At 37.5% G+C, this 17399-nt stretch overlaps 1 protein-coding gene across 35 annotated transcripts in view; it reads right to left on the reverse strand.

Annotated features, from left to right (window-relative positions):
* The window catches only part of MARCHF7 (membrane associated ring-CH-type finger 7), a 54741-nt gene that overhangs the window by 21681 nt on the left and 15661 nt on the right, over nt 1-17399 (reverse strand). For 17 of the 35 annotated variants that reach the window (XR_013518915.1, XR_013518914.1, XR_013518910.1 and 14 more), the window contains exons 2-5: nt 16042-16208; nt 6426-6618; nt 4179-4346; nt 892-1990 (exon numbers count right to left, since the gene is read on the reverse strand). Coding sequence is in view for 22 of the 35 variants with exons in the window: in XM_017973445.4 (XP_017828934.1) it covers nt 892-1990; nt 4179-4346; nt 6426-6618; nt 16042-16194 (1613 nt within the window). In the remaining 13 variants the exon portion in view is untranslated. Of the gene's footprint in view, nt 1-891; nt 1991-4178; nt 4347-6425; nt 6619-12630; nt 12751-16041; nt 16209-17399 lie in introns of those variants that run through there. The other 18 variants (XR_013518917.1, XR_013518912.1, XR_013518911.1 and 15 more) reach the window with 3 other exon arrangements.

Here is a 17399-nt window from a genome sequence, read left to right on the forward strand (position 1 = left end):
TTTTGTCTTTCTGTATATATGTACTCCAACCTGGTTAAAATAAAATAAACTTTAGATTACTTTCTGACGTAATTCACATCCCCCATTGCCTATCCGAAATTATTAATTCTTATCTGTTTACCTACGAGTGAGCCATTAACACCTTAATGAATGTAAATGTTAAGGGAAGAAATTTCATGCTGGGCCTGGTGGCTCACCCCTGTAACCCTAACACTTTGGGAGGTGGAGGCAGGTGGATCACTTAAGGTTAGGAGATTGAGACTAGCCCGGCCAATGTGGTGAAATCCAGCCTCTATTAAAAATACAAAAATTAATTGGGGTGGTAGCGGCCGCCTGTAATCCAAACTATTTGGGAGGCTGAAGCAGGAGAATTGCTTGAACCAGGGAGGCAGAGGTTGCCGTGAGCCAAGATTGTGCCACTGCACTCCAGCCTGGGCAACGGAGTATGACTCCATCTCAAAATAAAAAATAAAAAAAGTAAAAAATAAACTTCAGATATCAATTTTATAAGAAGCCAATTTAGAAATGAAGAGTTCTGGGCCGAGCGCCGTGGCTTATGCCTGTAATCTCAGCACTCTGGGAAGCTGGGGCATGTGGATCACCTAAGGCCAAGAGTTCAAGACCAGCCTGACCAATATGGTGAAACCCTATCTCTACCAAAAATACAAAAATTAGTCAGGTGGTGGTGGCGTGTGCCTGTAGACACAACTACTCCAGAGGCTGAGACGGAATTGCTTGAACCCAGGAAGTGGACATTGCAGTGAGCCAAGATCACGCCACTGCACTCCAGCCCAGGCAACAAAGCAAGACTCCATCTCAAAAAAAAAAAAAAAGAGTTCTTTCTCTAATATATTCTTGCTTTATACGCTTAAGACAGGCATTCAAATTTACCTCTCTTTTATTTTCTGCAATCTTTCTGGATCTCTTGAAGGTGCATTTTTAGTTTTATCACTTTTACCATCAGCTGAATTCCAACCTGAAGGAATAATATCTACAGTGATCATGACATTGTCGGTCAAATTACTCCCAAGTGCTGGGGGGACTGCAAACCGGAATAAGGAACCAGGAAGAATCCCTGCTATTCCTGTATTTCTTCCACCTTGAGCCGAATCTGATGTAGAGCCACCTGCTGTGGCACTGCTTGATGCTGCAGATGCTTGTGGTCTGTTGACAGCAGCTCCAAGAGGATTATTCTGTGTTTCAAGGTGAACCACTTCATTTGATTCTCTTCTAAAAATATGAGCTCTAGATGGTGTATCAGAGGTAGGTATCCTTGAAGATTCATCTCTTCCCTCTCGCCTCCTTCTAGAGAACAAAGGTGTGCATCTATTTCTAAGTGAGGAAGATAACCATGGTCCTGTATTTCTGCCTTCAGATTCTTGATTAAAATTTTCTGAATCTGACTCAGAGCTATGATTGTGGCTAAGAGATGACAAACCCCATCTTCGCCTAAGAAATCGAAATCCCTGAGAAGCTTCAGATGCCCTATTATCGGGAACTTCAGAAGTCGATGGTACGTTACTACGGGACTGTGAAGCTGTCAAGATTCTTGGAGAAACATAAGAATTTTCAGAACTCAATGATCTTGTATTCAAAGAATCCTGACTAGATCTTCGTGAAAAAAAAGTAGATGACATGCTAGAAGCTATACGTGACAGCAATCTCCTGGTTGTCCGCCTACCTTCATTGTCAGAAGATTCTTGAAATGGTCTTTGAGATGAAACAACCCTTTCTGAATTGCTTATGATTGGGGTTTCATCTCTACTTGAAATATACGAAAATCCCGGTTGTGTATTGCTTCGGGAAGATTCTGATTCTCTTGAAGAAAAATTTGATCTTAAGGAATTTCTGGAGTCCCTAGAACTTAGTATGGTCTGATGTTCAGAAGGCAATTGGTGGTTTGTGGATGATGTATTCAACTGTAAAGTGCTCACTGAGTTTTCTTTTGGTCTTGCTCCTTGTGAATATGAAGCAACTCGGTCTTGAACATCTATTTTTGAAAGAAAGTAAAGATAACCAATTACATGAAATAATTGGAGCATTATTATTTGCATTTATTTACTATGTTGAGTGACAAACAAAGCACTGGATTCAAACTGAATACTGTCATATTGTAACTAGAGAGTTTACTATTATTATAGAAAAAACATAAACATATTTCTCTTTCTATTCTTACTAGTAAAATCCAGTAGTGCTGTGTAGAGTCAACATTACAAATATATATAAGAAAAATGTATTATGAGCTTATGAAAAGCAAACATTACTTGATAAAATTAAAACAGCTGAACTCATTGATCAGAAATTATTTGATATGATAGAATAATATCTAGTATTTAAGTTGAGACAATTTTAAACAGGCCAAATAATACAATGTAAATGACTCTTAAAATGACTAAAAGCAAAATCATCCTAGGGAGACTGTTTTGGAGATTTTTTTTACTCTGTGCAATAAATTAAAAAGTTGTTTTAAACCCTTGTAATTTTATGATAAGTCTTGCTAATAGCTAAAAATTTTTCCAATTTTTTCTTTCTTTCAGGTTAATAGCAGTAGTTTTTACCCCTGGCTACTCATCAGAAATACATTTGCTTTTAAATATTGGCAAGGAACTATGAATCAGAATAGGGCTGTGACATCTGCACTTTTGAAAGGATTCCTTAAGTGGTGGTTTAAATCTACAAATAAGATTAGAAACGCCATAGGATTCCTTTGCAAAGTAACTACCCCATATACCTTGTGTAAGAGCTAAATTAATACTATGCTAATACATGAAGCTTTATGAAAGGGTAAATGTTAGGAACTAAATCTGTTTCTATCCTGTACTTTTATACACCCAAACCTAGAAGCTATCGATACTGTCTACTAAAGTTCTACCATCCAAAGCCAAGGAAGTAAAATGTTATCATTTGTTATAGAGCAAAGTTTTGTCCCAATAAGATAAATTAAGATAGCCTAGACTTTTTTTTTTTTTTCTTTTTAGATAGAGTCTCGCTCTGTTGCTAGGTTGGAGCGCAGAGGCAAGATCTCTGCTCACCACAACCTCTTCTGACTCCCGGATTCAAGTGATTCCCCTGCCTCAGCCACTGAAGTAGCTGGGACTACAGGCACACACCACCATGCCCGGCTAACTTTGTATTTTTAGTAGAGACAGGGTTTCATCATGTTGGCCAGGCTGGTCTCAATCTCCTAACCTTATGATCCACCCACCTCGGCTTCTCAAAGTGCTAGGATTACAAGCGTGGGCCACGAAGCCCGGCCAAATGAACCTTTAAAAACAAAACATCATTTTCCTACTACGTAAATCAAGCTCCATTTCTGCCTACTGTATTTGTCAACTTCAATTAGCAGCACCTTTTTTCTTCAGTTACTTAGTATGATAATTTAAGGCTATGTACAATGATACAAAGTGTAGTTATGTGCAGGGCTCATGCCTGTAATCCCAACACTTTAGGAGGCCGAGGTGGGCGGATCACCTGAGATCAGGAGTTCAAGATCAGTCTGACCAACATGGTGAAACCCTGACTCTATTAAAAATACAAAATAGGTGGGCATGGTGGCATATGCCTATAATCTCAGCTACTTGAGAAGCTGACGCAGAAGAATCGCTTGAATCTGGAAGGGGAGGTTGCAGTGAGCCGAGATCGTGCCATTGCACTCCAGCCTGGACAACAAGAACAAAACTGCCTCAAAACAAACAAACAAACACACAAACAAACAAACAAAAAAAACAAAGTGTGGGTCTTGAAGTCAATTTAATAAAACTAGAGGCACATTCATGTTATACTGAATTAATTCCAAATTATGCCTTAAAATGGTGATTTCAACTTTTAGTTATTTCAGATTAAGAAGTAGTTATTTATTAAACTACATGATATAGGCAAATTATATTTGAGGATTTAAGATTTAGTATGTTACTTTGTAACACAGACATTCATATAAGGAAGAATGTAGGCAAACAATGTAAAGGTAGATGGAATCTAGATAGTCATATTCATCTGCTGTACTTCAAATTATTTATTTTTTAAGGTCAAAGTAAGTAAAATACTAGAAAAAATATTAAGGTATTCTGAAATCTTCATAAGATAAAACATATACTTTATTCATTTGTATTGTTGTTTTAATAATAAGAGAAAAATGGAACATTATGAAATAAGCTATACTTAATGTAATTTATACATACATGATGAAGTTGTGAAATCACCACTTCGGTGACTATAATCCATAAGATTACTAATAGAGGAATCTGTTCTTCTCTCCAAATCTCTCCTCTCTCTCATTAAGTCTGTTCCAAATGATCCAAGTACCACTGATGAAGATCTAGGAACTTGATTATGCCTCCAAGATGAATCTTAAAATAAATTAAGTTTTATTTCAGAGAAAGCTTTCACGGCCTTGAATGATTAAAAAATCTTCAGTAATACAGAGGAAGGTTACTATTATTTATGATCCTTTTGTCTCAGCCTTCCGAGTAGCTGGGACTACAGGCGCACACCACCACACCCAGCTAATTTTTGTAAATTTAGTGGACACAGGGTTTCACCCTGTTGGCCAGGCTGGTCTCAAACTCCTGACCTCCAGTGATCCGCCCATCCTGGTGTCCCAAAGTGCTGGGCCAATGCACCCCTACTTTACTGTTATTTATTACGAGAATCCCCTATTATGTAGTTATCAGAAACAAAATTCAGTAAAACATAAAATTATTCACAAATGAACTAATCACTTAAAAAATTATTTCCTACTCCAGTCTTCTCTGCCTAACACTAAAATCTACCCCCATATATGATGTCAATGCCTTAGTCGCTTCCCACATCTACCTATACATTAAGTAAAACAATTACAGAACAAAAATGTAAATCTTTCCAAAAATAGAGAATTTCATAAAAAGTCAATGAAAGTGATGCTGGAGAACTGCCAATATCAAAATTAAAGCCATCTGGAAAGGGAAATGTCAACAATACAGTTTTATCAGAATTATTTTTACTGCTATCACAGTTGGTTAATTCTCTATTCTAGAATTCTTTATTCTAAGAATTATTGTTATAGTTATCAAAATTTTATTAGATATGATTTCATTTAAAAGTAAAAATTCTCAACCTCTTTCCTTCACTATTTACCTTGATATTTGATTCTTCCTTCCCTAATCCTAGTAGCCTTAATAATTCCTCTTTATTAAGAGAACGGCCCAGTGTATTTATGTTTTCACATAGCAGAAGAGAACAAAAATATCTCTGGCACAGTAGTGTTTTTCTACAAAGTTACTGTCAGTCTGTGCTTAGCCATCACGACATTCTTAATATCCTTCAGATGGGCACTGTCTTTCCCATGGCAGTCCAGCTTATCAAAACAGACAGGAATTGCTTACACCACTTCAACTGGCAATACATAAACATTTAAAGAATTTTACCTCCAATTGTGTCATCATAAGTTTTGACTCCTCTTGAACACTGGCACTAGCTAATATTTCATTTGAAGAGGAGTATGAGTAGGACGGTAGCCTCCTGACCCTTCAACAAAAGATCTTTTCAATGTGTGTGAAAAAAATGTGTCTCCGAGTATAATACCAGGCATGCAGCTTTATGGATAGACCATCCAAATCCCAGAGTGGTTAGGACCTCGCCCAGCGCCACACATCTAGAGGACTAAAACTGTGACTTTCTAATTCCTTGTATAGAACTCCTACTAAAATACCACCATTTTTTTCTAACTCAAGAGTTTCCGTATTTTTCGTTTGTTTGTTTAAGAGGCAGTCTTGCTCTATCTACCAGGCTAGAGTGCACTGGCATGATCATAGCTCAATGTAACCTCAAACTGCTGGGACCAAGCAATCCTCCAGCCCCAGCCTCCGAAGTGGCTGGGGACTACAGGCATGCATCACCATGCCCAGCTAATTCTTTATTTTTTTGGTAGAAACAGGGTCTCACTATGTCGTCTAGGCCGGCCTCAAGCGATCATTCTGCCTTAGCCTCTCAAAGTGCTGGGACTACAGGTGTGAGCCACCATGACCAGGAGAGTTTCCATATTTTCTGAAAATATTACATGCTACAATGTTTATCATTTACATAAGACATGCTTAAGCAATATTTTAAACACATATCAGTAGATTTAGCTTTCCTTATAACAATATAATAACCAAAAGAATATACACATTTACCAATTTGATTACCATGTAACACCAGCTATTCTAATTAAAATCTACTAATATCCTGTTTATGTAGGATATCTATATCAAATACACAAGAACAAATGCAGAATAGTTAATATCAGTTGTAGCACTAATTTAAAGTAAGATTTTGGAAATTCCACTACATTTCTGAGCCACTCACTGTCTTCATATAAAATCTACTTTCTTCATTCCGAAACTAAGAACGACTGTATTATACCTGAGGGGTAAACGGGCTTAAAATACCTACAGAAACTTAATTCTTACCTGATACTGCATTTAAACCATTTCCAACATTTCTCCCAGCTGAGGTAGTACAATTTGTACAAGAAAGTTTAGGTCTTTTTGAATCATGATCCCGTTGCTGGTTCTGCGATCTTGAGCGTGCTCCCTGAGTTATCTCAGATTCACTATACCATGTAGACTGAAATGGTGATGCAGATGCTGATGCTGATGTAGACTGTAAGTTCAAAAAATTTTTTTAAACAAAAGGCTGCATTCAGTATTAAATTTAACTCACAATCCTCTAATAAATTCCCATAAACGTCAGTTTTTGACACTGATTTAAAAGGGTTTTATGCATTAAAGTAGATGAATCTTGTTAAATGTGGAAAAAATACCAACTATAGGAGAACAAATTTAGATCATGAATTTCATTTTTGATTCTTGAATGCAAGTACCCAAAGGCTTACAGACACTCACTGTTCACTAAACAATTTTCATGACTCATGACAGATGCAGATTGTATGGCTATATCTGAGACAAAAAAATGTCTGTTAATATCAGTATATAAGTATACGTATCAGAATAAGTAATGTTAGTATATAGAAGGAAGGTTTTCGTTAGTTTTGCTATTGCCTTAAGTTCAAAATCAAACCTTTTCCTGGTTCCTACAATCCAATTTTGTCCCTTTTTGTTCAAATATCCTCAGTCCGAAACAGTTAGTTTTTTTCCCTCTGAATTCTTTGAACAATTCAAGAAAGTGTTAGATTCATTTAACAATATACTATCTCTTCTGTTGCCTAGAATTATAGGCCAAATGAAATCAGGGAGTAAGTCTATCTGTCTTCAGATATACTACCTTGGGCATAACGAATTGCTTAAACAAGTAATTTTGGGGTTGTTTTTGCTTTTTGGCTATTATAAATTACGTTGCTATAAAGTGCTGCCTCACACCTTTTACTTTGCTTTTTGGCTATTATAAATTATGAACTGTAAACTTTTGTGTGGATGTATGTTTTCAATACTCTTGGGTGTAACTGATAAATCATGTAGTAACTTGATGTTTAATATTTCAGGAAATAACTATTTTTCGAACTATAGGTTGATGCTAATAGCTGTGATGGCAGCAGCAGCCCGTCTGGAGTGGCTGCCACAAACGCTGGCCATAGCAGGGGAGGCATGGGAGGGTCTGTGTGCTCCACGGAGCCAGCAACAGGTGGGAACCCCAACTACTTCCAAGTTGGTACGGTAGGAGCCCTGTGCTCCCAGGCCCAGATGTGGCTGCAGACCTCGGTATTCCTGTGCTCAGGAGCCTGGGAAACCTCCCTCTCCCCCACAGCTCCTGCTCGGAGCAAAGTTTTGGCTAAGCTTGGGTGATGTCAAGACCCAGCTGTGTGAATACCAACACACCAGCCCCCTGGTGCCTTTGCCCCCTCTGGACTTTAGGCACCAAGAAGCACAGACGGAGGCCAAGGGGGTACTGAGGGCAGCTTGGCATGGGTCTGCAGATATCCCTTAGCACCAAAGCCTGGGTGCCACAAACAGCAGCAGGAGGCAGACATGCTCTTGGGTAAAAAGGTGCAGGTCTCCAGTGAAACCCCACCTTCAAATCAGGGATGGCCTGAAGCCTGGAGGCTGGGCTGCCAGTTCCACAGTCCAGGGTGAGCACTTACAGTACTTATTTCAGGCCCGCCCATGGTCTCCCATGGATCAATCAGCATGCACTTCCTCCCTTCTGAAGCCCATAAAAATCTCAAACTCAGCTAGATGTCAGGCCAACTTGCCTATGGACAGGAGCTACACCTTGCTCACCTCCAACTATCTGCATATCTCATTCTTTATGGACACGGGACAAGAACTTGGGACCTGTCAAACGGTGGGACTTGGAGAAATGTCACACAAACAGTACTGAAAACATCCCTACCTACCCCCGCTCACTGTGGAAGAGCTCTAATCCTTCCAGGAGCTCAGACCTAGGGGTTCCACAAACCAGGGCTGTGACAGCTTCTTTGGGGCTCTGTGGTTTCTGGTGTCTCCAAGCTTCTGGGTGCCACCACGTTGCTCAGTGTCCACAGTAGAAACTTCCTGTAGTACTCCTGGTTCACCCACAGCCTCACAGGGTGCCAGCACCCAGAGCTGCCCACCCCATTGCACCCAGCATGCCTGGCTGTAGGCAGTGGCCAGATCCTGAGCTCACTTGCTCATACACCCCTCGCCCAATCCGTGTCTGGCTCACCCTTGGCAGGCATGGGATCTGAGCCAACAGCATGACTCAAGCAAAGCCTGCCAGGCCAAGTAAGCAGAATAAGCCCAGCAGACCCGAGCAAAACTCGGACAAATGCACCACCAGCCACAGAGCCTTCTAGCTGGAAAAGTAACACTCCCAAGGATCCTGTGACAGCTGTACCATTTTACAATCCCATCGACAATGTATGAAGGTTCCAATTTCTCCACTACTCACCAACACTTGTGATTGTCCATCTTTTTGTTTTATTTTGTTTTGAGACAGGGTCTCAGCTCTGTTGCCCAGGCTGGAGTGCAGTAATGCAATCACAGGTGACTGTGGCCTTGATTTCCTGGGCCCAAGCAATCCTTCCACCTCAGCCTCCAGAGTAGCTGAGACTGCAGGCATGGGCCACCATGAACAGCTAATTTTTAATTTCTTTGTAGTGAGACTGGGCCTCATTATGTTGCACAGGCTGACCTCGAATTCCTGGGTTCAAGCAATCCTCCCAGATTGGCCTCCCAAAAATGGCCTCCCTGGGATTATAGGCATGAGTCACTGCACCAAGATTGTCCATCTTCTTTATTTTAGCTATGCTAGTGGGTGTTAAGTATATTATTGTAGTTCTGACTTGTATTTCCCTAATGACTAATATTTTTTTCATGTGCTCATCAGCCATTAATGTAGCTTTCGAAAAAAATGTTTATTAAAGTCCTTTGCCCATGTGAAATTGGGTTATCTTTTATTGCTGAGAGGTAAGAATTCTTCATATATTCTGGATATAAGTCCCAGTATCCAGTAAGATATATGCTTTGCAAATATTTTCACCCATTTTACAGATTGTCTTTCACTCTCTTGGTATCAATGCATACAAACTTTTTTACACAAAAAAGTGTGTTTTTACAAAAACCAATTTTTTTATATATATATATATATATATATATATATATATATATATATTTTTTTTTTTTTTTTTTTCATTTCTTGCCTCCTAACTATCAGTACTCATATGCAACTAGATGGAAGTAATTAAATTTACACTGGAGTTTCACAGAGTTTTCTTTTTCATTAACTTTCCAGTCTCTACCCAGATTTGGTTCCCAGAGTAAATACTTTTCATCAGTGATTCCAATTCAAAAGGCCATCTGTGTTATGGTGAATTCTATAGTATGTGAATTATAATGCAAAAAACAAGGGGAGAGGTGGAAGGCTATCTAGCCCAACCAAAGGAGCTGAAATACTATACTGTATGTCTGAGAAATCATCAATAAGACAGTTTGGAGACTTAATAACTATAGATGCTCTGTGTACAATGGAAAGAAAATAACTTTATATAACTAGCAAGCATTCAATTTTCACTTTATTTCTATATACCTTCATAATAGTTATTTACACTACCTTTTCAACAAGAGGTTTACTAGAACTATAGTCAATGAAATTTACTATTACTATTGTATAAACCAACATATGTTTTCAGAAAATTATTTCTAAGGTTTAAAAATATTTTCCCAACACAAATGCCTTGAAAACAATCCAATAAAATAAAAACCTTAATGAGAAAATATTTGCAAATCATGTATCCAACAAGGAACTTGTATCTAGAATATGTAAAGAACACTTACAACTCAGTAATAAGACAACTATATTTTAAAATGAGCAAAGGAGCTATTATAAATAGGCATTTTTCAAAAATGTACAGTAAATGGCCAATTAGCACATGAAAAGATGTCCAACATCATTAGTCATCGAGGAAATCCAAATCAAAACCAAAATGAGATACATACCACTTCATACCCATTAGGATGGCTAGAATCAGAAAGTAAGACAGGTGTTGGTGAGGATGTGGAGAGACTGGAATCTTCATACACACAAATAGGAATGTAAAATGATCTAGCCAGTTTGAAAACAGTATGGCAGTTCCTCAAATGATTGAACACACAGGTTATACATGACTCAGCAATTCCATTCCTTTCTTTTATGAGATAGGGTCTCATTCTACAGCCCAAGCAGTAGTGAAGTGGTGTCAACATAGCTTACTGAAGTCTCAACCTTCTGAGCTTAAGGGATCCTCCCACCTCAGCCTCCCAAAAAGTTAGGATTACATGTATGCACCACCATAGCAGGCTAGTTTTTAAAATTTTTTGTAGATATGGGGTATCGCTATGTTTCCTTGGCTGGTGTTGAACTCCTGGCCTCAAATACTCCTGCCATCTTGGTCTCCCAAAGTGATGGGATTCCAGGCATAAGCCACCATGCCCAGCTCTATTCTTAGTACATATCAAACACAACTGAAAACACAAATCCACACAGACACTTGCATATGAATGTCTATAGCAGCAGTATTCATAATAGCCAGAAGGTAGAAACAACCCAAATGTTCATCAGAAAATGAATGGATAAACAAAATATGGCATATCTATACAATGAAATAATATTCTGCTAAAAAAAAATAAAGTACTGATATATGCCACAACATAGATGAACACTGAAAATATGCTAAGTCAAAGAAGCTAGTAACAAAAGTCCATGTTTTGACTCATATATCTGAAAATCCAAAACAGGGAAATCTACAGATATAAAGCAGATTAACGGTTGTTTTGCACTGGTAGGGGAAGGGGGACTAGAGGAGTTGTATAGTGATAACCATAATGGTTGTACAGCTCTGTGAATATACTAAAGACTATTCAACTGTAAATGGGCAAATTCTATGTATGTGAAATTATAACTTAATAAAGCCATTTCTTAAAAAAGAACTTGAAAGACACCTGCAAATTTACATCGAGGTTATCCACTGGCAAATGATTAATCATTAAAAATCATGTAATACACAGGAACAGAAGCAAGCCCAGAATGATATTCTTTTCCTGGGCTCCTTATTTCCATGAGTTAATGCCTTGACTGTGAAGTAAATAAATCCTGCTTTGAAAAATTTCCAGACCAAAATTACCTTAGCCATGAGCAACAACCTAAGACTTTCAGCTCTTCTTTGTTTTAAATATTCATGTGATGTAGAGTAACCATCTCCGTACCAATGTAGAAGAAACTCCTGTCACTCTACTGTACACTTTCAGACCAAACTGACAAGCTTTGTGTTTCCTCTGAGGAATGGTAAATCTTTTACTTTTTGAGACAGGGTCTTATTCTGTCACCCAGGCTGGAGTGCAATTGCATGATCACGGGTCACTACAACCTCAACCTCCTGGGCTCAAGCAATCTTCTTGACTCAGCCTCCTGAGTAGCTGGTACTAGACGTGTACTACTATACCTGGCTTTTTGTTTTTTTCTTTTAATTTTTTTTTTTTGTAGAGAAGGGTCCAACTATGTCACCCAGGCTGGTCTCAAACTCCTGGCCTCAAGTGATCCTCCCACCTTGGCCTCCCAAAGGGCTGAGATTACAGGAATGAGCCATCATGCCTGGCCTCTTTTCTTAAAGGCAATACCCATTATAGAGCTAGTTGTGTTTTCCTGTGATCTTCTTGATACCCAAAATAAGAGTTCAAATTTAACTTAAAAATGCTTCAGGGTTTATGTAATGCCTATCAATGTTACAATCCTGACCCATTTTCTGTATTGTATTTATTACTCTCAGTATTCTGTTTGTATTTTTCCTTATCCTCTTTTAAACTATTTTCATTTTCTTGTTTAATTGTATATGCATTGATAAATTTATTTCCTTGAAAGCTACACTTGTATAACAGAATTTTTGAATATTAATGACCACTGGTTCTATACTATGCAAAATATGCAATGGCACTGATCTCTATAGCAGTTATCTACATACCAAAAAAAAGGTATCAATAACTTTAAAAAGTCTTTTAAAATTATTTCATCTTAAAAGTAATGAACCTCTCAAAAAAGCAAAATAGTCAGGACAAACACTAAACAGATTAGTGTTTCCTTAAAGTTACAGAAAAATATACCAAAACAACATAAACAATTACATATTCACAAATAACACAAGTTTTTACTTTTAACAATACAAATTATAGAAATTAAATTTTTTTAAAAAATGTTAATTCTGCTTACTGTTACTAAAGAAGTAAGATGATCAGAGTTTTCAATCATTCAAATTGTAATAAAAATTTAAAGATGGGATAACAGAAATAACAGCAAGATTAATAAACAGATGAAGCCCAGCTTACAAATGGCTGAGAACCAAAAGATATTTATGAAATCAACTGTTTGGAACTTAGAATCTACATTTTCCCAAAGAAACAATGCTATCCAGAGTCTTGGGATTCTTAAGCTCAAGTATATTACATAATCATGTACTGAGAGAAACCACTTATATTTCTAAATTTCAGAACCTTATCAATGAATTGACACAAATATCTGTCTTAACTAAAAACAGAGAAGTAAAAAGTGTTCTATAAAATGTCAAGCACTATGTAAGGTATTCCCACACTATTAAGTCCATAACATAACTGAAATTGTCATGTTATGGACTTCAGAAGCTTCAGATTTACCAAGTGCCTGAATAACGGAAGTTTCATGTCTCTGAGAGTTGTGAGTAGCTTCAGCAATTTTTTTTTAATGTTCTCTCTGACCAGGTGTTGTAGCTCACGCCTGTAATCCCAGCACTTTGGGAGGCTAAGGCAGGAAAACTGCTTGAGCTCTTAAGTTCGAGACTAACATGGGCAATATAGTGAGACCTCACATGTACAAAAAATTAAAAAATCCATGCAGTGTGGTGCGCATACCTGTATTCTCAAGCTACTCAGGAAACTGAGGTGGGAAGACAGCTTGAACCCAGGAGGCGGAGGCTTCAGTGAGCTGAGATTGTGCCATCACACTCCAACCTGGGTGACAGTGTGAGACCCTGTCTCAACAACTAAATTTTAAAATGCTTCCTTTGACACTGAGTAATCTTAATAATGCTAAATAAAACTAAACATACTATACCTAATTTAATATTTGGATAACATCATACTATCCCCTAAAGATATTATCTACTTAAACCAATGTAAAGCCAGGAAATAATAATGGTAACAGTAAAAGTAACAATTATAAATAATTATAATTGGTAACATCTGAACCCCTATACTATATTCTAGGCACATGTATGCTTTCTTTCTTAACAGTAAGATGAACAGCAGTGGCTGTATGAAGAAACCACTATCATTATCACCATTTTACAAAAGAAAAAACAGATAAATAAAATACTGGCCAGGCATGATGGCTCATGTCTGTAATTCTGTCACTTTGGAAGGCTGAGGTGGGAGAACTGCTGGAGGCCAGGAGTTTGAATCCAGCCTGGGCAACACAGCAAGACCCCTCATCTCTTAAATTAAAAAAAAAAAAATTATTAGTAATTATTGGAACAATTATAAAAAACAAATGCAGCAGTAGCTAACATGTATATAGTGTTTATCATACACCAGGCAGTATAAGCATACAGCATTAAGCCATGTACCTGTAACAACTGGATATGGTGATACTAAGACAAAAAGATGTCGACTGGGTGCGGTGGCTCACACACCTGTAATCCTAGTACTTTGGGAGGGAAGGTGGGCAGACTGGTTGAGCCCAGGAGTGTGAGACCTGCCTGGGCAATATGGTGAAACCCCATCTCTTCATAAAAACACAAAAATCAGCTGGGCATCGTGGTATGTGCCTGTAGTTCCAGCTACTGGGGGAGAGGCTGAGATGAGAGGATCATTTGAGCCTGGGTGGTCCAGGCTGCAGTGAGCTGTGATTGCACCACTCACTCCAGTTTGGATAACAGAGTGAGATCCTGTCTCAAACAAACAAACAAATCAAAAACAATAACAGAAAAAGAGATCAATAGCTAGTAAGTGATGAAACAGGACTCCTCCTCTCTAGGCAGTATAGTCTAATTTCAAAGTTTATGTGCTTCATTAATAAGCTATAAATAGATTTAGAATTAGACAAAAACAAGTAGACAAAATTTTACAAAGATAAGGGAAAATATAATTCTGTGCCCTTTATATGTTACCACGACATTTATACAGAAAGCAAAATATATGATTCTACACCTCTAGGAAGCATAAACTTGCCTAGCAACAGAAAAAGGACGGTATCAATTGACATTTAAAATGAGACCAGGTTCCATTGAGCTGGAGTTTAAAATAAAATAGAGACCAGGTAAACAGCTCATATAAAGTCAATTAAGAAGTGGGTAGCAGATATGGGCATTTTAGTTTCTGTTTGTTTTTTAACTTCAGTCTTGCTCTGAATGTTTTCCAGAATGCTTACTACTGTGTATAAATATTTTTGAGACTGTGTCATATACCAGATCACATAAATATATAAATACTTAACACAAACAAAGTTTCAAAGGATGCTTTTGGAGTACCTCAAAATCAGACTTTTGCAAATCAAATATTAATTACAATGTTCAGCTAAAAATGTAAGGAGCTTAAATTTGTTACAATGATAAGCCATTTCAAAAGCCAAAGAACTAGTCAGGCATGGAGGTTGTATGCCTATAATCTTAGCTACTAAGGAGACTGAGGTGAAAGGATCGTTTGAGCCAGAGTTTGAGATCAGCCTGGGCAACATAGCAAGACCCTGTTTCAAACAAAACAAAACAAAAAGCTTGTGGTCCTAAGGAAAACTAGCTACATAAGTGTAGATGGACACATCAATACAAACTCATTACTCACCATAAAAATAAAATTTAAAAATTCATGTAAAAGATTTTTAGCACTTTCACAAAAAGATAACCTGTTAATTTAAAAATCACTCAAAGCAAAATATTTAGAAGTTGTATTCTCAAAGAAAAACACTTAACATTTGCTATTCCATACTGCTTTGTGTATATGCAGAGAACAGTCAGATGAATAAGTATGCTCCTTCAAGGAAAAGGATACAGTTTTTGTTCCTCTGACAAAGCCAGTCACATTGACTGACAAGCTTAAATTTATACTTAAATTGATACTTACGTTTTTATGGGTAAAGTTTTCCAAGTCTTTGGAAGGCATTTTTTTTTTTGAGACAGTGTCTCACTTTGTCATCCAGGCTGGAGTACAGTCTCATGATCTCAGCTCACTGCTACTTTCACCTCCTAGGTTCAAGCAATCCTCCCACCTGAGTCTCCCAAGTAGGTGGGTTTACAAGCATGTGCCACCATGCCCACTTATTTTTTTGTATTTTTAGTACAGATGGGACTTCGCCATGTTGGTCAGGCTGGTCTCAAGTGACCTGCCTGTATCAGCCTCCCAAGGTGCTAGGATTACAGGTGTGAACCACCATGCCCAGCCCTAAAGTATGTTTTTTTAATGAGGTTACAATCTGCTGCTATCCATCATTCTGAAGCCCAAAAAGTTTGAAAAATGTTATCCATTTTGCTACACATATATTGGTTTTGATTTGAGGACGCCTCAGATCCAGCTACTACATTTTTTAAATCCCCCAAGAGTGGTCCTAGGGATTTTGAAAAAGACTGTTTACATATATTCCAAATGAAAACGTTACCTGATATTCAGAATCCAATCTAAATGAAGAGTCTCTTGAGTGACAGGTATCATTTAAACTATTTCCTCTGCTTCCAGACATCATCCTAGCACTTAAGGAGCTGGAGGGTTGAACAGAAATTCTTCTTGGAATCCTTGAAGGTTTAGACTCCATTCTTAAAGATTTTTCTGTGAAATGCAAATTTTCATTAATTGTCTTTGGCAAAACATCAAAGTTTTAATGCTTAATCCTCCCTAATCATCAGCTCAAATAAAAAATTCACCACGCAAATTAATTATATCTGACAAGGTAAATTGTGAAATGATCACCACCTCTCTTCCACAAAGCAGTTTATCAAAGGTTTCCTATCATCCATAAAAGGAAGCAAACAAACATGGTAAAAGTGGCATGAAGAATTCTGAGGTCTGCTTTTTCCAAAATCTGGGCTCTTTCCCTTATCTAATTTTGTCTATTACATATTCTACATGAATTTGTCCTTGACTCTCTTGGTATGCTCTATTTTTAGAGTTCAATGCTCATACCTGTTATACTATTTGCATACCTCTCACAAACCTTTGTATGTGCCTGGAAAGTCTATACATTCCCCATGCAATTCTTGGTCATCAGTTTAAACGCAAGTAGATTTCTTCTCTGTATGCTTCCACTTCTGACATACCCCTTTCATGCTACTTTGCATTGTAATTTGTTTACCCTTCTACTTCCCTGTCTCAACAGTGAATTTCTAGGTTAGAATCATTTAAAGTATTTAAAAATCACTGCCTGGGGTATAACAGGTACTCAATAAACAGAAGTTAAAACGAAAAAATGATGGACTTTTTATTTACCACGCATAGGACCTCTTAATTATAACAAAAATAACAGCGATAGCTGATATCTATGAAGTATTATATGGCGAGATCTGGGAATAAGGACCTTCTGATTATCTGTTAGTTCGTTGAATCTCCAGACCAACCCCGTGAGACAGGCACTATATTACCTCCACTTTATAAATAAGAAAACAGGCACTGAGAGATTAAGTAATTTGCACATGATCACAGAGCTAATAAAGTACTTCTCAAAATGTTTTCAAAGATTGTTTATGGTACTACTAGAAAGTGACATTTTAAGTAAAAAGGTCAATCTACAAACACATGCAGTATGATTCTAACTATGCAAATAAAATGAATTAAAACTTCTGAGGAAAAAAAAACCCAAAATGTGGAATTGAGTGCTTTCTAGTTTAAAGTTTAATAATTTCCAAGTTTTCTTCACTAAACATTTCTAAACCCACAATTACCTATGACTATATATAAATGGAATCATACAATATTGTGTCCAGCTTCACTTGCTCAACATTGTATTTGTGAGATTCATCAGTG

The sequence above is a fragment of the Callithrix jacchus genome, chromosome 6, assembly GCF_049354715.1.
Source record: "Callithrix jacchus isolate 240 chromosome 6, calJac240_pri, whole genome shotgun sequence".
Classification (NCBI taxonomy): domain Eukaryota; kingdom Metazoa; phylum Chordata; class Mammalia; order Primates; family Cebidae; genus Callithrix; species Callithrix jacchus.